Source organism: Thunnus thynnus, chromosome 15 (genome assembly GCF_963924715.1).
Source record: "Thunnus thynnus chromosome 15, fThuThy2.1, whole genome shotgun sequence".
NCBI lineage: Eukaryota > Metazoa > Chordata > Actinopteri > Scombriformes > Scombridae > Thunnus > Thunnus thynnus.
In genome coordinates, this window is record NC_089531.1 from 12202634 (window position 1) to 12224759 (window position 22126).

At 41.8% G+C, this 22126-nt stretch overlaps 1 protein-coding gene across 6 annotated transcripts in view; it reads right to left on the minus strand.

Moving 5' to 3' along the window:
- LOC137198715 (RNA-binding motif, single-stranded-interacting protein 3) overlaps positions 1-22126 on the minus strand; it is a 297503-nt gene that overhangs the window by 61098 nt on the left and 214279 nt on the right. For all 6 annotated transcript variants that reach the window (XM_067612609.1, XM_067612611.1, XM_067612610.1 and 3 more), the window contains 2 exons: positions 11759-11916; positions 6636-6715 (listed from right to left, as the gene is read on the minus strand). In XM_067612609.1, coding sequence (XP_067468710.1) covers positions 6636-6715; positions 11759-11916 — 238 coding nt within the window. The remainder of the gene's footprint in view (positions 1-6635; positions 6716-11758; positions 11917-22126) is intronic.

Here is a 22126-nt window from a genome sequence, read left to right on the forward strand (position 1 = left end):
CCCATGAACTCTGTCTGGCACTAGCCTGACAGCTGCGGTGGTTCCATCAGAGCCTGGGAGTCATCTGGATCAGAAAACCAGGAATTGGATCTGGATTTTCCAAACGCGTTCATGTTCATATGAGGAGTGCTTTGCATGAGAAAAGATCTGATGTTTCCCACAAGTACCCATGAAGAACATGGCTTTTACTATGGGCCTAACTCAAAGTTTTTTACACTATACATTCCCCTTTTTGACCAATGCAGTTTGAGGACCGGTTCAGAGCCAGTGCCTCATCTCGAACCAGTTCTTCACATTTCGACAGCCAAAGAACCGGCTCTCGGCCAGGAAAACTGGTCCCAGAGCGGCAACACTTTGCTGGTCTTGAACACAGAACCACTTATGTCAGGGGCAGGATTATTGAGACCAACCAAAACCAAAACGCATTGCATCTCTTCAGACTGCACGACGGTGGAGATTTTGAACCAGGCTAAAAGATGTTAATCACTTTTAATCAAGTTTTAATATTTTTCAGGCAAGAAAGTAACCATTTAGATTCCCAATATGTGACCAGTTTATCTAAATAACGACATTTGCTGCAATGTTTTTAGAGATGTGAGGAGCTGCTGGCTAGGTGAGACTGTCTGTCAGTCGTTTGATACAGTGATGTGACCACGTCATGTCTTATACTTCAGTGTGAACAGTGTGCTGGTAATGGCAAACTTAATTGTTCATTTAGTAGGCAGTATGCAGTCCATACTGATTGAGTATGTAGTTGGCAGTACTTTAGTATGCGATTCCAAACACAGCCAAACTGTAAAGCTGTGATGTAGTCCGCCATTGTTGTTGTGCTTGAAGTTCTTCTTCTTCTTTTTTCCGTTTTATGGCAGGTGGCGACCAGCATTAAGGTGCGTTACTGCCACCTACTATGTTGGAGTGTGAGGTGCTTGAAGTTGGCGTTAAGAGTTGCTAGGAAACCGGAAGTGTGTACAGTTATGTAACAACTTGGCTCTCTAGCCTGTGGAAAAGCAAGCTGGTCCTTGGAAGTTCACTAGTTGAACCAAATGTGAACCAGCACCGGCAGAGCCCAGGACCAGAACTAGGTTTGAGTCGGTGGAATGGGGGTAACAGTGTGCTTTGGAACTGAAAGACAGAGTGTGAGTGAGGACAGACAGAGACAGTCACTGCGGTTTGAAAAGAAATTGTGAAAACAGATAATGTTAGAGAGAGAAATGCCAGAGTGCTGTGAAAAAAAGAAGCAGGAAAGCTTGTACATATTGCATGTTTCCGTTTGGTTCCATCTCCCAGGGCCACTGTGGCTGCTTCCTGATGTGGTTTTCATTATTTATCCAGCATCTATTGGACAATATTGGAGCTGGCTATCAGCTCTGCTGCCATATTGGCAGCAGGACAACGGAGTGAGCAACAACAACGGAAGTGAAAAGGAAGAAGCTGCAGTGTTACACTGTACTGCACATTCAGTCTGGTCTGAATCTCTGTTTGCACAGTTAGACATCCATGACAGTGCTAGATTCATCAAAGTCTGGTGCAGTCATTTGGCAACCGGTATCTAGTCCTTCTGAAAACACACCTCCTTGTTTATTTAGCTGTTTGTTTGACTGTTGACAATGAAAATAAGTTGAATCACACAAAGAGCATGAATTTGACTGAGCAGCACAGCACATACAGTGTATCAAATGTTATCAATTTCCTTTCTGCAAACGCTGACACACAATATAGGATGTACATGAGATTACTCACATGCCAAAACCAAACAATGGCTAATGTATCTCCGGTTCGAATTACATTTACCATAGGGTGTCATTTCTAAGCTGTTTAATGCATTGTAGGACGAAGGGCTTTAATCAGGGAGGCTCAGTGGAGCCAGCGGATTAAATCACTTTTTATCTGCGCTTCCTTTGACTTTCCCAGTGCTCAGGGTTGCAGTGTAAATCATAATGCGTCCCTGTGGGCTCACTGGGCTCACTTCAGTATAGTTTATTGCTGTAGTCACATTTCATAAATTCCATTTATTTCATGTATTGAGTAAATCCACATCCACTGAAAAACAAAGATAACTCTTTATTCTTACCTAAACTATGAAGTTGTTCATTCTTCAGAAAGGAGGTTATTGTGTCTACATGAGTGTATAAGTCCATCTGTCTATCTGTGTGTGCAGCCTAAGTGCATCTCTGTGTCACAATGTATATATATATAAATACTGTATATCCGTATGTGAAAACACATGCATGCATCTTATATATATTTATGTATGTATCTATGTAAGAGTTTGTATCTGTGTGCGAGTGTATGCACGCTCACGGCCGACAACAGCGACAGGGAGAGCGGCTGCCGCATTGCACAGAATAGCTAAACAGCTGTAGTGCTCCATCAGGGCTATCGATCATGTCCCTCTCTCTGAATCACAATCAGACGTGGGCAGAGCAGAGTGGCTGGAGCAGGCCTGGCTTGTTGGACGACTGCTACGCACCTCTCATATCAACCAGGCCTCACCAAACAAACCTGACATGGATGGCTGATTAGATGCATCTATATGCGAGCATGGTAGTACTTGTTTCTGTAGAACTTGGAACACATGGACTAGTTTTAAATTGTAGTTGCTGGTAAGCACCTTTTTCGTTGTTGCATTTAATTGCTTACAAAAAAATATGACAGTGCATCTCACATTTACTGCACTTATTCTTTATGTTACAGTCATAAAAGATGTTCAATCAATATAAGTCTTGATATTGTACATGTTGTACATGCCAACTCTGAATTATAACATAAATCAAAAGTGCATTACACCATATATTTTACCTAAATAACACATGTAACCACTAGAAAATTACATATGATTCCATTAAAAACTAAACATTAAGAATACGGAAGTCATTTAAATATCATTAGCCACCATCTGCTATCATCTCATACCACTGTATATCAACTCAACATCTCATGTAATCACAAGGAAGTTAGAAGTTATTACTATACATTAAAATTTAAACAGGAAGTGTATGGAAACAATCTATGTTTCCATTAGCTGCCTTCTGTTAGCATCTCCATGATCCTCCTCTCTGCAACCTCCCCCCTGTGCCCTTGCGTTATCTGCAACTCAATGTTAGCTTCCTGCCAATATGGTGACTTCCTGTCCGTTTATTTTCCCATGGTCAGTTGAATTTAACAGATGACCTGGCACCTGACATCTAGATATTTACTTCCTGGTATGGGACAGCAAGGTTACAACTCAATATCCTTTTGTATTACCACTGGACACACCTGAGTAGAGGGGGGCAGCTATAACTAGACCTACCCCCCATCATTCACACACACACACACACACACATACACACACACACACACGGAAATCTCTTGACAGAGTGTGATTGAGTGGCTAAACTAGAAATGCAGAGGCTTGTCAGATTTGGGCTAGAGAGGACTGGTGAACAAGCTTGGTACACTGAGAAGAGTGTGTACATGTGTATGTGCATGCATGCATGTTTAGAGTGTTGTCGTGCATGTGTGTGGGCGTGTGTGTGCTACTACAGCTACTTTGTGTGTGTTTGTGGGCAATGTTTCAAACGCTAAATGGTGGAAAAAAGGGATCTCATTAGCATTATATGGATGTTGACATTCCATTCAGGTCAAAGTTAGTGGTGCATGACTATATTTGTGCTTATGTGGTTTGTGTGTGTGTGTGTATGTGTCAAGGCTCACACAGAGTAGTAGTCATGGCTGTCACACAAGCATATCCATGCATGTGCGCACACACACACATGCTCCTGCTGTGCTGTGTGTGGCAGGGCCCCCCCCCCGGGGGGTGCCGCTGAGCTGTCAAAGCAGGATGGATGAAGAAGCTGCCCTGCATAGCAAGGGGCTCTGGGGAAATACCAACAACATGACACACACACACTGACACAGACACAGTCAGGACACAAATACAGTATGTATGTGCTCTGGTTTTAAAATGCATAAATTTAAAAATGGACGCATGAATCAGAACACACAGAAACAGATGTAAAGAACACATAACTTGCATATACACACAAAAACAGACATCTATAAGGGGATGTTGGCTGCCTCTGTGAGAAACAGAAACAGCCCTGAGGTCCTCCTCAGAGGAACATCTGAGTTTGATAACAGAGGAATGTCCAGAGATCTCCATTTAGCAGACAGCAAGTCAGCATGGACAGTGTCAGAGAAAGAAAAAAAACACACTTCCTCAATCCCTATCCTCCTCTATGAACTAAAAACTAGAGGAAAACTATCAAAGGAATGGCAGAATAAGCCTTTATCCATTAGTATTCAAGAATACAACTATCATCAGAGGGACAGCATTTCAGAATCTGAGGCATATCAATTACTGTAGACTTAAAGGATAACTCTTTTTTTAATTCTTATTTGGGTCTTACACTTTTGGAATGTAATTTTGGAAATGATCAGAAATACTAACATTGTACTCACCAAGTTAAAATCTGAGATATGAATATGCAACGATATTGCAAAAAAAGACGTCAGACAAGGCAAGGAACATGAATAGTCAAATGATCAGGTAGGATTAAACAAACCCCTTCATGGTTCAGCTTTGACCAACTCTACTTGTTATGCAGCACTTGCCTGTGAACACAGTTTTCCTCTGCAATGAGGGATTTTATTGACTATTCTGATGTGCTCACTTTTGGTTTTACTTGGTTTAGATCATCTTGAATATAAATACTCAATAGGCGGACGGAAAATTTAACAGCAACCTGACCTGGACCACTTTTGAGTGTCACATCGCTATCACCTCATCTGTCATCATTCATCCTAACCAGTCGACACAATTAGCAAGGTTATCTCCAGATTCCAGCAGAATAATTGCAAAATCAAACATTTCAACAGTGAATGCAGTGAAGAATTCATACTTACTACACACAGACTCAAATGAATTAAATGAAAATTTATACCAGTGTCTCCAGTACAGAGTTTTTGGACTGAAATATCATCATGCATTAAGTGGACCTCTAAGACTTGTATTTCAGTACCTCTGATCTAGATAGACTGTTGGCTTGCTTACAAGCTGTCAGATAGCCTTACTGCTTGGGTTTCTTTCCCTGTCAGGCTTTGCTACAGCAATGTCAGGTTCCCACATCTCAGCAATATTTTATTTTATTATTACAACTGATAGACATGACTGCAAAATCTACGAAAATAAGACTCAAGTTGTAGTAAATCATAATTATTCATTGAATTCATTATGGTGTGCACTACCTCAACTCACAAATGGCAACAACACAATGAATAATAATATCTTTTGCAACTGGTACTCTTGTGTGTACATTCAGGTATGCAGCAAGGGAAAAGGGAGATTTCATGGACCTTTCAGGAGGGAACACAGTAGCACCAGACCAGAGCAGATCTTGTAAACTTAACCATTCTTAATTCCACAGAAGGATTTCCTAGATCAAGGCAGTAAATCTCCATGCTTGGCACAACCCTGGACAATCCATTAACAATTATAAACCCTGAGCGGCTGGGAGATAGACCCTTAAAGGGGAAGGTCAGCCTGATATTACAGCTTTAAAGGTTTCCTATTACGGCTCAACTTCAATATAACCACTCACCTTGCCTTTAATGGCCGCTGGCTATGCAGTGGCTGAACATATATGGAGATTCTAAATCCAGTCTCTCTGAGATATTACTGAATAGTGGAGAGCGATTTATGGGCCTCTTTCTGTGCCGCTGGTTGGAGGTATGAGAATTGTTAATAAAATTGCCACAGGGTGAAGGAGATCTCCTCGGTATCACCCTGTCTGGCCTGCACGTCCTGCTGGGACGCACAGGAGGCTTTGAGCGCCGCAGCACCTGGCCCCAAAACTGCTTAGACAGCACTTTTTTTCCTCTTCATACTAGCCTTTCCCTCTGACTCTTTCTTTCATAGCTCTACTCTCCCTCTACCTTGCTTCTCTTTTTGCTGCTGCCTCTTGTCACACTTACTCCCTTAGAGACGTGCACTGTTTCCAACCTTTCCAGTGCTTTGTCTTTTTGTTTTAAACTTGTGGGACAGTAATGATGACTTTGGACACTGAATAAAAGACAACTTTCTGTGCTAACACACAATAAGATACAATCTTGTCTCTTAATCTGTCTCCATTTGGTGACATTCTTTCTTTCCCTGCCAGTTCTCTCCTTGGCCAGCTTCTTCCAGTGTTTTGGGTGACTGCAGACAAGACAGATAGGAAGGAGAGAGGACACGGCAACAGAGAGCACGAGCAGGAGAGGAAAGAGGGGCGAGTGCAAGCTCTTAAGTAGATTGCAAAGAACAGCACAGAGGCATGAGTGTGAATATTAAGAGGGCTTTCTCCTGCCTGAGAAGTTCCAGCCTGCAGCAGCAGCACCACCAGGGAGGGAGAAAGATGGTGACAGAGAAGGAGAGGGAGAGAGGAAGAGACCTATAGAACCGTCAGCTATTCAGCCATAGCCAAGACAGCTAGCTTCAGGTGTCAGAAACAACAGCATATACAATCTATCAAGCTGTCCTGCAGATCTGAGATGAGAAATTACCATAATTGAATTAGAAAGGAGGGTTTCTCATTGCAAAGGTGATGATTTTCCAAGAAAGAAAGGAAGGAGATGGGTGATGTGAGAGTAATGTAAAGCAAGGGAGGGAGACTCACCTGGAATTCCTGGCGGGGTTTTCAGGTATTTTCCATTGAAATGCTGTATCACTACTTCACACTTCTCTGTGGACTCCATCCTGTAACAAAAAGTGATACGAAAGGGTTATTTTAGGAAATGTTTAATATCCAGTTTTAGCGAAGGCTGAAATTGACCATTCTAGTCTTTAACAAATCCATTCTCACAAATAAAAGTACTTAGCAGGTCTTTAAAAGTATAATTATTGCAAATAAAGCAGACCATAAAGAAGAACACTGGCAGCCTCTACACCGATTTCCACAAAACGCGAGATATATTGAATTTCTTCATAGCATCTAGACCATGGTACCATTTATAAGTAAAATATATTCTATGGTAAGCTGCAACCCTAGAGATGGAGTCATTTTCTCTCCTTTCTTTCTTTTTCTTTTTTTTTTTTCAAACAACTCGACATTGCTTGTTTCTATCATGCACTGGAATACTTCACACTAGTTATCTAAAAGGGTGCACTCAGTGGAGCGCAGATCTCTGCCAGGTGTGTAAGTTTTCTTATATAGATATATGTATTTGTATTTTCTATAGATGTCAGTTTTTGAGCCACGACAAAGGCCAAAATGTGGCCTGCAACAGACTAGGTAAGCCTTGTTTTTAGCTTAGCTGATTGCCAGAAATGCCTTTTGCTATGTCCTAATGCATATCATAAAATGGCAGAGGCTGCTGAAAAGATGAAAGTCTAAGTGTCTGTCGGACTATCTGCTGGGGAAAGTCATTGTCTGTAGTTGATAGTGAAATTAAGGGTTTGCTGGGAAAGTAGTTGTTATGCAGCTTCTTCTCAAAAATACAAAGGATAGAAAGACAGAGATAACAGGCAAAAAGGGATGTAGAAAAAAAGGAGATGAGAAGGTAGGAAAAGGTAAAAATGGCATGCTTATGGATAGTATCATAATTGATTTCTAGAGTGGGAGAGAGAGAGGATACAGAAAGCTTTTGAAATTTTGACCTGTTCCCCCTTTCCCGTCTGCTGGATCAATTGTCTACAGGCGGACTGACCAGCAGAGGGGCTCTGATCTCTCACATCAGAAGCACACAGACACTAATGCAATTACACACATTACATCAAAACACATACATACTGTATATCAAACATATATAAAATGTACTGTATGTTGGCAGGCATCTTTTGGACATATTTGTAGAAACACCATCTAAGCTTCAAGCTTCAAGCATCTGAGTCAGCAGCACTTGACTGACATCCGGAAGCCGGCGTTGCTAGAAGATGTGTGACTCTCTCTGTGGTGCACTAAAGAAGCCCTATAGCCTATGGATGTTGATAAAAGATGTATTTTCTCCTTTTCTATTAGCAAGTTCATATTCCATTTGGAAAGTGAAAGCTAGCAAGCTGAGTTAACTGGCTTTCTGAGTGGTAGCTTACTACCATTACCACTGATTCCTGGCTGTTACTTCAACACCTGCTGGGTCATCGGCAGCTCCTGAACACTGAGTGTGATTTTGCCCACGTTATATAAAGGAAGGGGGTCTTGCTAACATTTTCCGTCACTCTTTAATAGGTCCAGATGTGGTGATGGCAACTCACAGCAACATGTAGACCTTAGCACTCCGGTATAGCCTGTGATTCACAACAGGGAGTAAGGATGAGTCATGGAGTAACATAAGGAGCGCTCAGATGAAAGATGGGACTAAGTAGAGGCTAACAATAAGCAATATTATAAAGGTATTTTTAGTGCCCACCCACACAGATTTTGCACCAATAAAATTAGAGTTAATTTCAATTTGACTTTAAAAACTTTTAATGAATTTGTAAAAGAGTGGCCACAATTTGACATTTGGTAATCTACATCAGTCAAGGACAATGATTTTTCTTTCCCTATGGAGATTTCTATATATCCAAGAGTTCAATTGTTTTAAGTTACAATAACATGTCACAAAACATACCCTTTACATTAATTTGCACATAATGTTACTATGCAGATTCTTCATGTATACGCACAAAGGACTCTTATTAAAATGAGACTTGAGTTTTTAAATGCAGGCTTGAGTGATGCCTTCATGGTAATACGCTTTTGCAATGTGCAAAATTCATTGCTTTCCAGATATGCATGCTTTATTCGCTCTCACCTCCAAGAATACTCATATCATGCTGTCAGCCTCTCACTTCTCTGTCTTCTGTCTCTCATCCCTCTCCAATCTCTACCTCCATCCTTCTTCTTTTTTTTTTTTTTTTTTACCATAGCTTCTTTATCGCTCTCTCCATCCCATCCATCTTACTCCCAGCCCATCTGCACCTCTTCTTTTTGACGTCTCTCTCATTCCTCCCCGTCTTTCAACCTTGGTTATTTCCTCCATCTTTCACCGTTACCCTCGCTCTCTCTCGCCCCATCTCTCTCACTTTCCTTGCCCTCCTTTCCTTCCGTCTCTGTCCATCCTTTTGTTTCTCCGCTCTGCCCTATCCACATCACCACGTCTTTCTCTCTCTACCTCTCTTTTTAGAATATGTAATCTTTCACACTTCCCTGTGTCATCCATCTCTTGCTGACCCTGTATCCATCCGCTCTCCCTCTCTCTTTTAACCAGTCTTCATCAGCTGATCACTAATCATGACAACTGGCCTTAACATCTCACTATCACTAAGAAACTAACTAAAATCCAGATCAGTAAAACACAGTTATTTCATTTCAATGATTTACAGAAATTCTAGTGCTGATACGACACCTGAATTTTGTAAAGATAATCATTAAATGCTCCTAATCCTCATTCACACACATCACTGCGCTTCCACACAGTTACATCAACACGCCAATAACCTGTTCTTTAATGCTCTCACTTTACGAAGAGGCTCAGTGACACAGAGAGGATCTGCATGAAGCACAGCTAACCTCACTTTTTGGCTCTTTTTCCTCTCATGCCTAACAAACCAGTGCATACTCCACTAAGTACTTGTGAAATAATGATTTATGATTTTGTGTATTGCATTGTTAAAACAAAAGCTGTTTTGATATTATTTGTCGGGATGTGTTTGTTGTCCGTCTTAAGGGGGCTTCAGAATCAGACTGAATCCATCAAGCTTCTCCAGAGTTTTAAGTGATAATCTGGCAGAAGTGTTGATGCTTAGCTTCTCTTCCTATTCCCTAATGCTTTTTATCCATCCTCCACACAATCCCTCTGGCTACTCCTTGTTTGCCTCCTCCTCATCACCGTCTCTCCTTCGCTTTTCCCAGCAGTAGAGCAGGTAGGTAGACAAAAAAGCAGGTGGAGAGACAAGAAGTAAATAAGGCAGACAGGCTGTTAGGCAGTCATTGGGAAACAAACCGGTTAGCCAGACTGTCTGACGGTCAGTCAGGTTGTTGGGGTAGCCAGTCAGTCAGTGAGCAAACCAGGTAGGCATTGAGGCAGGCTGGCTTTTCTCTCTGTGCTGCTGGTTAATGGCATCAGGTGCTGCTGTCTGCAATGATTAGTGCTGGGGCTGGAGTAATGGGCTCTGATAACAGTAATGGATCGGCCCACAAACACTTAGCTCAGTTTACTCTCTCTAATGCCCCTCATGGCCCAACCCTTAGCAGCTGTCTGTCTGTCTGTGTGTTGACACAGCTAACAGGAGGTCCACAATTTATAAAATACATTGCTTTCTCTTTTTCCTTTGTCCAGGCCTCTTTCTGGCTTTTTTCTCTCACCTTTAGTTGTCAATTACCACCACCTTCCTTTATTTCTTGATCTAGACATAAACAATCACACCCTTTGTACCTTTCTCATATTTTCTGTTTTCTCCTTATCTATCTGAAATTATGCCCGTTCACTTCTCACATTTTCTCCCACACTCACTCGTTTCACTTTCTATTCCTCAATCCTTCTCCGTCACATAGTGCCTAGCCACGCCTCCTCATCACCTTCTCTTTCTCTTTATAATAACCTCTATGATAAGTTCTTTTTACCTGGCCACTGTTTCACACTCCCGTCCCTCTCTCTCCTGCCATCCAACTCTCCCTTTCCATCATGTCTCTTCCTCCTCCCACTGAGGGCTGCTTGAACAGGTGGCTTGTGGAAGGTTGTTGCTGTGCTCTGCTTGCTGGTCTGCAGGAGGCTGCCTACCTGTCTGTGTGTGTACGTGTGAGAGTCTGCTGTCGAATGTTTGTGTTGGTATATGTGCGCGCATGCATGTGTGTTTATGCGCAGGTGTGTAGGCGTGTGTGGAGGCTTGCATGTGCATATGTTCATGTTTGTGCACAAGTGCCTGTGTGTGTGTGTGTGTTTGCGCCTGTCTGTCCTGCTGTAACCCTCGGTAATAGAGCAGGGAATAGGAGACGAGTTCAGCCAGAGCAGGTGATTAAGAAAAATCCCTGCAAGATGGCGGTACTGCCGTCAGTGGCCTCCTCTGGGTAAACAAGGGAGGGATGTGTGGAGAGGAATGAGAGCCTGGTGGCTGCTGCCGAGGACAAGGACAGAGCGGTTTATGACTTTGGGGGATTAACAAGCTGAAGTGGAAACTTTTCTAAGTAGAAAAAGAAATAAACTGTTCAGTGATGAGCCTGGTGGTGGAAATACAGCAGCCCTGACTATGCTGTAAGGGTGTAATTGCTGGTGCCCATGAATGCACGGACACAAGTATAAACTAACAGGCATGTGCGTACACACTGATGCACCGGCACTGCCAGACGCACAGCCAGACAGGCTTGGAATAGAAACAAATCACCTTTTAAAGTTTCCACTGCCTGGAGGGGAGGATTCATCTGACAAGTGTCTTTCTAGAGTTCAGGCACACACTTATAAGCCTGTGTCTTTATATATGTAGACAAATGCATGCTAACGATCGTGTGTTTGTTGTTCAGTGTATGCATGTGTCTGCACAGATAAGAGGGGTCACAATCCATTTACAAATTATTCTTGGTTATTGTTTGAGCTTTCTTGAAGTACCAGTCGGGAGGGTACACATAAATTGGGTAAACTAAACCACAACAAATATGTACAGTAAGTATAGAATTAATATTTGACCCTGGTATAGTGTGCGCAGACATGTACTGCACATCTATTACTTAAAAAGTCAATTACAGCGCTTAGTAGCAGCAGGGCAATATGTTGAGAAGGGAGACTGATGCCTCCATATCATATTAGTATCATTATTAAAGTATACCTGGCGAAGCCGACTCCTCTGCTGACCCCGTTGGCATCCCTCAGTATCCTCGTGGAGATGACGTGACCCAGGGGCTTAAGCATGTTCTCCAGCTCCTGCTCATCCATTGACACCGGCAGGTTGGAGATGTACAGGTTGGTAGGGTCCTGCTCCTGTTGCTGCAGGGCCAGAGGGTAGAATAGCAGGGAGGATAGCGGGTGCAGAGAGAGGATGAAGGGAAGGGAGAAGAGGAGAAAACAAGATGGTATAAGAAATAATGTATCACCATCAATTTTAGGAGCTGTGAAATATGCATCAGCTCTGTGTAGTGAGCCATCACGTAACATGTAGCAATGCTGTCAACAGTGCAACCAAACTCTTTCTGAACTCGCATTGCGCTCGGTTATATTGACATACTTATACATCCATCTGCTTATGCAATATGGATACATCAACAGTTCATGGTGCGCCTCACCGTATGTGTGTGAAAGGGTGAGTATGTAGGCTAGATTATAGATTTGTATGACGCCACACAAGTCTATATTAACGTATAGTATTCACAATAGTTTTCATGGAGTCTTCTGGTTGTTTTTTTTTAACTTCAGTGTTAAGTTTAAAGATCTGAAGAGAGCAAGAGAGGGAAGCTGTGTAGTGTGTATTGTACAACAGTATATTCATTGTAGTGCCCAGGGGCTGCTGCTAGCGAGGTGAAGCTGCACAGCTGGTTGTGGGTTGAGCCTGAGGTAGCAGAGGGCCTGCTGAGCTCTACAGTAGAACAGCTGGACACAGCAGCCCAGCCCTATCAGTCAATAAGTCACTGAACCAGGCATCCACATGTGTGTCCCCCAGCTATCCATCCATCTATGCTTCAAGTCAGTCAGTCAGTCTCTAAATTTAGCATGAAACTATATTATATCATCATTATCTCTAATTATATCTTTATGATGCTGTATGCATTTGACACATATTCTCCTCTAACATATCAAATTACATCAAATCCATCCTTCCACTCAGGTAGTCAGCCAGAGACTGATCTGCTACCAGTTTTCATTCATCACATCTACTTCATATCGAACATCCATGCCTTGTAGTAGGAATAAAGTTAACCATGTTCATCATCCTAGTTTGGCGTGTTATCATGATAACATTTACTAATTAGCACTAAACACAAACTACAGTTGAGGCTGTATCAATGGGCAAATTAAAAAATTTTCCCTGATGATGGTGCTAGATGAAAAATGGACAGGTCACCACAATGATTACAATTTATCCTGAGACGGATAAATGGACGGACAACACTGTCATCCCTAAAGCCACGGCACTAGCATAGCTGAAAATGAAAACCTTTTAACAATAATGGATCTTGTGCAGCCATTGTGAGCTGTACTTTAAATGTACATATTGATGGCGAATAATCAAAAAGTAAATTTCCTTCTCATCCTCAGTAAAAATAATAACAGCCTCTCATCAGCCGATTGAAAGCTATCAGGTTGGCAGTAAAACCTTTGAATAGGAGGCTACATTTTAAACCAAGTCAGATCAATAATATGAGCGTGGGTCTTTGAAAGAAGCATTGCCAAGTAGAAGGGCAATAATCTCTGTGATGGTTTAAGGTCTATCATCTAATAAGGTAGGCTGCTGAATATACCCTGAATGAGAATGGCAATTTAGCAAGACAATCATCTATAAAAATTTATGGAATGATATGAATGCTAAAGGAAAATGTTAGTTCCATTAGTTCAAGAATGTCTTAGTTGAATCAGCTAAGTCTAGTCTAATAAACCTTAAGAACTGGCAACAAGACAAGAGAAGGGAAGCAAGGCCAAATAGGGGATGAGCTTCTGACTGACTTTCATCCAATGAAAATAAAGACATAAACTGCACATAACTACAGCGTAGTGGAATATGTTTCTCTTTCCTGTACCACCATGATTGTTTATATGCAGACTTGTAAACCTGTAACCAGCTGTGCTTTACATTTAATTCAGGAAAGTCTTACTCCTTACAGTCTGACTGAAATTTCAGAGATCTATTTCACACGCGTAAGCAATACTGTAAAAAGCAACTTCAATACGAGAAGTCTGTCTTCTTCTCAGTGGGGGGTTGTGGAGATACTTCAGTTGCAGCGTGCATGTAAACACCATTTTTGAGACTCTTTACAGGCTCTATGCTTCTCCACAGGAAACTCTGTCTCACTCTGTCTTCTTTTGCTTTCTGTTGACGGTGGAGGAAGAGGTTAAGGAGGAGGAGAGGAAGTGCCTCCACCAGCGTCCTGCCTCCATCTCTCCATCTGTCAGAGGAGAAGACTGGTCCCTCCCCTGATTAATTAGCCGTCTTATCTGACGGGACATGTTTGATCTCATTAAAGCCTTTGGGAGAAAACGGCGCCGAACGTGAAAGCAGGAAAACCGCAGCTCTTTCCCCTTTAACCAGGAACTCAATTACCCAACTTTAGGACAAACTAAACGCCTCCCTTTTCTGCAGGTTTATCACATTTATGTGAGTGAGAAATAGCTTGCAAGAGTTTGTATAACACAGGATTTGGTAGTGAATGAGGCTTAATTAAATCTGCCCGTAAAAATCTACTGTACACGTGTCACTCTCTTGCTAAGTCCCTTTGGTGTGTGTAGCCTTGCAGCTGTGCTTTCCTTTGAGTAGCCTATCATTGGTTATGTGAGGCGATGTTTTTCAGGATTATGTCAAATAGGCTTCGTATTCCAATGCAGACAGGAGGTCTGGATCAAAGAATTAACTAACTGACTCACTCACTGGGCTAAGCCAATGATATGAGAGTTTATGTGTGTGTGTGTGTGTGTGTGATTTTGAATGAAAGTACTCTCGCCTATAAGCATGTGACAGTACATGCGGTGAAAGAGTGCAACAGAACGTGTAGCAGTAATTTGTGTGCATGGGCTAATAGTAGAGGGCTCCGTTTGCAGGGGGATTATCACAGGGAGGCCTCGTCTACGCACGGCCGCCTCGCTAAGTTTTCTCTTTGATGACGTTCCGCACCACAAAGCCCTAAATACCCAGATGAGAAGGTTACGGGGAGGAGTGGAAATGGGAGCATTTTGACGGGAGGTGAGATGGGCTGGCCCATTCCACAAGGAGATTTAATTTCCTTTAATGTCAGCCTTCGCGTACGCTCTGCTGTCAGGCTATGAATGAAACGGTAATTGAGGTGTGCGTGCGTGTGTGTGCACCTGTGTATGTATCGTATCTCAGAGTAATTATGCGTGTACGTCTGTTCCATCAAATATATATATATAAAGCTGTGTCTGTATCATTTCCTTCCTTCCAGAAGCGTAAGCATCCGTGTTTCTGGTGTGTGTGATGGCAGTTGTGTCTGTCCCCTCGCCATTGACCAGTGTTGTAGAAGGTTAATGGAAAGGCTCCAGGCTGCGCTGGGCCTTTGATGAGTATAATTCCTTCACCTTGCCACCAGGAGGACAGGAAGAATCCAACTGTGTGTGTGATGGGGGGGGGGGGCGGCCGATGTGTCATTTCCTGCTGACGGATAGCCCCCTTGCTGGAGCTGACAGCCCTGTAGCAGTTATTTCATTTCAACACCCTGCTCTGTTTACCTCACTGTAATTTCTGAGAACATTACCATGCCACAGGGGAGGGGGGATATTATTAGAGAGGGGGAAAAAAGGAAGGCGAGGATCTGGGTTATGCAAAAAAACAAAGGCAAGGGAAAATAGGAGTTATAGATCTCTGTGCAAAAGGTGAAAGAGTGAAAAGGTAAGAAAGAGAAAGCTGAAGAGATGATGGCAGCTGACATGACAGGCAGATATAACACATTAAAGGAAGCCCTTGTTGCCTTTTGACAATGCTTGAGGGAAAACGTCAGCCGTTAGAAGTCTCACGTTCTGCCTATGGGGCTCTTAGGGCTGTATCCATTTAACTGATAAAAGTTAGACAGATAGATATGTGTCTTGACTTGGGGCACTGCATCTAACGCTATGTTGATGCTCGGAAATGCCCTCACTCTCTTGCCAACACTCATTCTTTTCTGTTACTACAGTACAGTATATCCCCTGGATTCCTTCACCCCATTCTGTCTTTTTTTTCCCCCCGTCTTCATACCACTGACCTCTCCATAGCCTCCCCTTCTCCTTCTTTTTGTCGACACTTTTCATTTCATACACACTTCAACCTTACTTTTCTCTGTCAATCCATTCCTGCTCGTCCTTCCTTCCCCTCGCTATTGCCATCTCCTCCGACCTTCATCCTTGCTCCTTCCTCCCTTCCTCTCCTTCTCTATCCATTCAGCTTGCTCAAGAGATTAGAGTTGTATGTGTAATTGGCTCTACAGGGCTTCTTGGGAGCTCCCTTAAGCACCGGTACACACTCTACGAGGCTGTGCGTGGATGTGTATGTGGTTGCCAATCCGTGGCAGAACACCGCACTCTTCACTTCCCTCAGGTATGCCACTCTGGCCTGGTGTGTGACTAACCAGCAGCCTGGAGGAGCACAATTAAAGCCAAAGACAATGGGGTTCTGTGTTGTCTGGTTGGAGCAAACTGCAAGGAAGCAGTAGTTGCTGTGTTGCTGCTGCTGCAAGGATGTGTTGCTGACAAGTTTGCAGATGCCAGAGGGACCTGTTCTCTTGTACATAAATTGAGGATGTGCACTCAGATCTTGCAGTGGGAACCTGAATCTGTGGAATGCATCCCAAAGATGAGCAGGGGGGATGTGGGATCTGGATGCTTGAGAGGGGAGAAGCATATGAGCACATCAACTCACTTCAAAAGCTTGAGTTTAATTTGTGAGGAGCCAGAGAATTCGGAGACACAAAGGTAGCACTACAAAGGAGCTATCATTCTGTCAGACGGCTAGTCAGCTGGTCAGACAACAGCAGGGGAAGTCAGCTGGGCAGCTTACTGCCCTTTGATGAGTGCTTCCCAACATTTTCTGTTTCTACTGATCAGCGGATGGCAGGATCATTCTACTTTTCCCTTTGTAGAGGCTGTTGTCAAACACTTCCTCAACACTCTGCCATTCTGTCTGTTATCAAGCCCCGCTATGACACTAAAACTTCAAATCCCATCCACATCCAAGATTTTACAACATGGTGTGTACCCAATACGTCTCTGTCCACTGCAACCATTTAGAGCAGCTTCACAACACTGTTAGCAGAGTCAAGCTGCAGGAAACTTGAAACTATAAGTGTACAGAAGGTTTCAAGGTCAGGGTCAGACTCTGATGTGAGAATAATATTTGGTAAGTTGCTGTCCATTAAACAAACAGCAGCTAATGCAAACATAATATAAATTGACTAAGATTTATCTATCCTGCATTAGTACAGGAGCATTTTAAAAGGTTCAAAGTGTCTTTTCAACAATGGCGACATGCATTCATCAAAGTCAGATTCTACAGACAGGCTTGAATGCTCTATATCTGATAAACATGCTTATGAACACACAGAGGTGTACAAACTCACATTATAATCCAACATATACACAAATGTCTCCAACCTAGACGCTCTCAATCACAGAACAGCATGTTACAGAGCAGAAGAAAGAAAGCGAGAACGCAAGCTGGTAATGCGTGAGGTCCTTCTGCTGCTCACTAGGGGGCTGACAAAATTCACATTCCTGATTCATACCGTCTGTTTGAAACAAAGGGCCATGAGACAGAGGATCTGTGCCATCACCCAGGGCGGCCATTTTCAATCCAATTACCATATTACGTTTGAACAAACAGCCTAAAACACCTGTCATTTAAACATGGCTTTTAATAGTGCAGTGATAAACGGGTATCGGCAGGGGTTTAAGATAAAAAATGCAATAGATAACATCTTTTCCCTAATTCTTTAATATGAACCACCTCAGTGGTTGCTATAATTATTTTTGCATGTAAACTTTTAGGTTTGAGAATGAGTTGGGAGGAAGCTCTAGTTACATTTTAAGCAAATTTTTGAAGTTTTGGCAAATCATAATGCGAGTTACTGCATGTTTCTATCAGCTACCTTTATGTGGATATATTCAAGAAGACATGACAAGGTTACATATGTGATGACCAACTATTCAGATACATTGTGGCATTTAATTTAGAATTTCTGGCATTTCTATTGGTGGATGGAAACTAGGGATGCACCAATCCAACGTTTTCTCTCCTGATACCAATTCCAATATTGCAACTTGAGGTATCTGCCAGTGCTTTTTTAATGATCCGATGTGAGTGCTCTCTTTTTGCCAAATTTGAAATCTGTATACTTCTGTATGGAACTCACTTAACACCTCAGTTGGCAGGTTTCTATCACTGAATGAATGTAACTGATAGCAGAAACATTTAATTTTAGAATGACATTGACAAAGAAACTATACTTAGTGTGGCTTTGGTCATGTCATGGCCAATACTCAATCTGCTTAATAAGGTCAGTCTGATCAGGAATATCAGACTGGTGCATTTCTAATGGAGACATACCTTATTGTATAGTTGTCACTATGATACATGACACAATTAGAATTATACAGACAAGAATCTTTTGTACTCTGCACATACTGCTCTTGGGCAAAACGGTCTATTTTACCGATAACATACATGTCAAGAAATGATTACCTCCCCTCTTCCCCTTTTTCTGGTGTATTGACATACTATTGAGGCAACAGAGGTCAGAATTCTCTTCTGATCTGTGGTCATTCTCATTAAAAGCTGCCACACTGCTCAGTCCTTTCATTTATTCACATTTAGGATGTTCATATGATTGACTAGTCTTAGTAGTTGCAAGAAGATCCTCCACTCATCTGTTACAGTGTGAATAGCACTCAACAACAGATGGTGGCTTAGAAAATGCCCATTAATTAACCTTTCGGTATCATTTTTACACCAAAAAGTAACTCAAAGTTTGTCAATGGCAAAAAGTTATTTTAAAAAGAGTTCCCCCCCCCCCCCCCAAAAGATAAACAAGATAAAAACAGCTGAATATGAAGCTTAAGAGCAAAAGATTAGAGGTTCACCTTGCTCACGCAGTGTTCCATTTGGCTGGAATACAATGTTACCTGATTAAATAAAAATTGTACAAATTACCATACGTTGCTGCAGAGCACAGCTTAATACATCACATTATTCAGCTACAGAATTCTTCCCATGAGTGCAATGCAAGCCAATGACAACTAAGTGTGTCCTAGCAGCCCAGAGGCACTGAGGTGTTTAGTTTGGTTTTAAGATCTACACTCATTCACTCACATAATTACACACATCCTGCACAGCACCGCACCTCATACGTGCACAAACTCACACACAGACGCATAACATGTGACTCTACACACACACAAACACTCACACGTTGTCAATCTTTGTCGTAATATTGCTTAAGGAAAATGAGTTTCTAGCTACTCTATATTATTCTGAGATGATAGATGCTGTGTAAGGAGCAAAAATGGGTGATACATTATTGAGCCTGTGAGTATGCTAACACAGCGGTGGGCTTTGTTTTACTCTCTCTCTCTCAGCTGGTCCTCTACTCCGCTGGCATTGCTGGTAAAATATTCATCCAGCACAAGGCACAGTGAGTGCTATGTCACAAAACTGGTTTTAGTATGTTCTTAACTGGGCTGTTGCATACAAATTTAAGCAAAAACGCAGGGAGAGTCCTATACTGTGCAGAAAACACTGCACTGTCAAATTCTTGATAGAGTCTTTGATAGTATGCCATCTAAACAAATATATAGTTACTACCACCATAAAGAAGATGAAGTGTGATTTTAATGGCTCCAAAGGGAAACGTTGACATAATTCTATATTTTTCTTATTGTCAATAAATCCAATGTAAAGACACAAAAACAACAGTGTGTTAGTCGGTCTCTCAGTACTTCCCAACCCTGTCAGTGGCATTTAGCCCCAATCCCATTCATACATATTGATGATTTAAATCTTGGGTCACAAGCATCTAGCTTTAAAAAATCATAACATCAGCTTATGACAACAGGGCACTGTAATTTCTAGCTAATGTCACTCAAGTAGGAGTAAATAGTATATCTGTTGTGGACTGATACACATTTGGTGCTCTAATTAGTATTTATGACATGGATGGTGTATGTGGGATTGTAGGGTGCTAACTACAGTGCCTGAGTTTATTGTAATAAACGAACGTGTCACCCATTGCAATGACATGGCTCAATATTGTCTTACTCAATACTGATTTTAACAGTTTTTAGACTCAGTGGAGGTCTATGACACAGAGGAACAGCTATTTTAAGCTTTGGCTTCATAAGCAACATTTAGTTAGCTTATCCTTTCACATTTCTGAGCATCCAGAAAGTGTCCTCTAACATATTAGGTGTCATTTTCTCTCTTTTGCAGATGTGTGAGAAAGAGATCACACCTTTACTTTGCAAAACAGACATAACACCACTAAATTATGTCTGCCATCAATGTCATGGCTCATACATTTTGATGCCGGGTTAATGTGAATTTAAATGGGTCGATATGCGCTTCACCCGCTTAATCACGACCCCCTGATTTGATTTTGTATCTCCCTCGGTGAGCTACTATTCCAGAGATTAAAATTTCATGTGGAGCTCATATCAAAAATCCATTATTAACATGGAAGACGGGCACACCGGCCTTGCCCCTGTGCTCCAGCAAAAGGAGACAAACTCATGCGCACATTGTATAAGTGGGCATGCACGCATGCACACAAAGATGCTCTTTGCAACACTCCCTGAGGACTTCAAGACAAATTCATCTTCCCTTTGTAGAAATATTGAGGAATTTCCTTATAAGCTGTGGTTATGCTCAGGGTCATGCTCCCTCAGCCCCAGAGTAGACAACTTTCACAAATGTCTTCCCGGTTTCATAATACATTTTCATCACCGTAACCTTCGTATTTTTCCATTATGGTGTTTGCAACAACAGCTCATTGTGTTGTCGCCAGGGTAAATGCATTTTTCTGTCTTATGCATCATTCATGATATCATTTCTGAGATTGAATTCCTCCTGGCTGACATCATGTGGAGGTGGAGAGTGCTGGTGATAATTTTGGTTTTGGAGAGGAGGGGGGGTGTTAAAAGGAAATGGTGGTGAGCTGTTTGATTTCCACTATTGACCAACATGAGGACCTCTGTGGTAGGAAACCTACTCTATCTGTAAATTATGAATGTCTTTTCACTTTGTACAAAAGCTCTACCTCTTCCTCTCTCCTGCCTCTTTTGTCTTTTTCTCATTTTGCCTCTAAACCTAGGAAACCTTTATATACTGTATGTTTTTCATCCTCTTACCTTCTCCTCCCTCCTGAAGTCACTATCACACTAATTCACTAGATCTCCTTTACCAGTGCACTCCCCACAGTTTAGGACACTTGATCATTTGCTTTGAGCAGAGATGAGATAGAATACTGAACACATGACATACTGTGTTATGGGTAATATGATACTGATATTTGTGAGCAGGCTTTCTCCAGACGCCCAGGACAAAAATCTAGCAACATCATCGAAGGGACTCCCACTGGGGCGCATTGATTTTATCAGGGAGTGGTGTGCACAACTTTTCATATGCTGTTTACCTTCCTATTATGAATCTTTTTTGTTTAGTGCCTAATTCAACTACTTAAAGTAATCTCACAAACATAAAGTACAAACAGCTGAACAAATAGGGCTATGATTTTGTATTTTTTTCTTTACTGGGAACTGTGAAGAGCAAAGTGGTAGACCACTGACCATAGCTCTGTGTTATTAAAGGAAATGGAGATAGAGACTTTGAAAAGCTCTTCCTATAACCTATATGTGGTCATATGCGCCCCGGTAACTATGGTAACTACAGTTACCAGGGGGTACATAGAAAGACTGCAAAGTAGCTTAGCTAATTTTGATAAAATAGCTAAGATAATAGCTGAGCGTACACATATTATACTTAATACGCATTATAATGAATATTAATAATAAAAAATACATAATGATATACTTACTGTAACAATCAACAACATGAGAAGTAATGAGCAAGCTATCAGATAAGTAGAAATTAATAGCTAAAAGTAAAAAAGGTTGCAATGTCCAGTTTTTTCCACTCCAATACAAATACAAAATTTAGTAAATCTACTGAATAAAAGAAAGAAACCAAGCCTAAATATGGATTGACATTTGTTGTTTTGTCTGCAGTGAAAAAACTATTAAATAATTCTGACACAGCTGTGGGAGTACGCCAGACAAAAAAGGTTGGGAGCCAATGCTCTAAGATCTCAAGATCACAGATATGGTGCACAGTGACCTATGCACTTAAAAACTCCTAAAAAGCCCATGTGTCTCCAACATGACACAGCCTCCTCTCCACTTCAGAGACGCTGTCTCATTCAATGCATGCTTTTCTCAGGGCTTCACCACATGCGATCCTCCGAGCTGCCCTCGACGAGGTTCACCGCATCATAAAATCGTCATGCATGTTAAC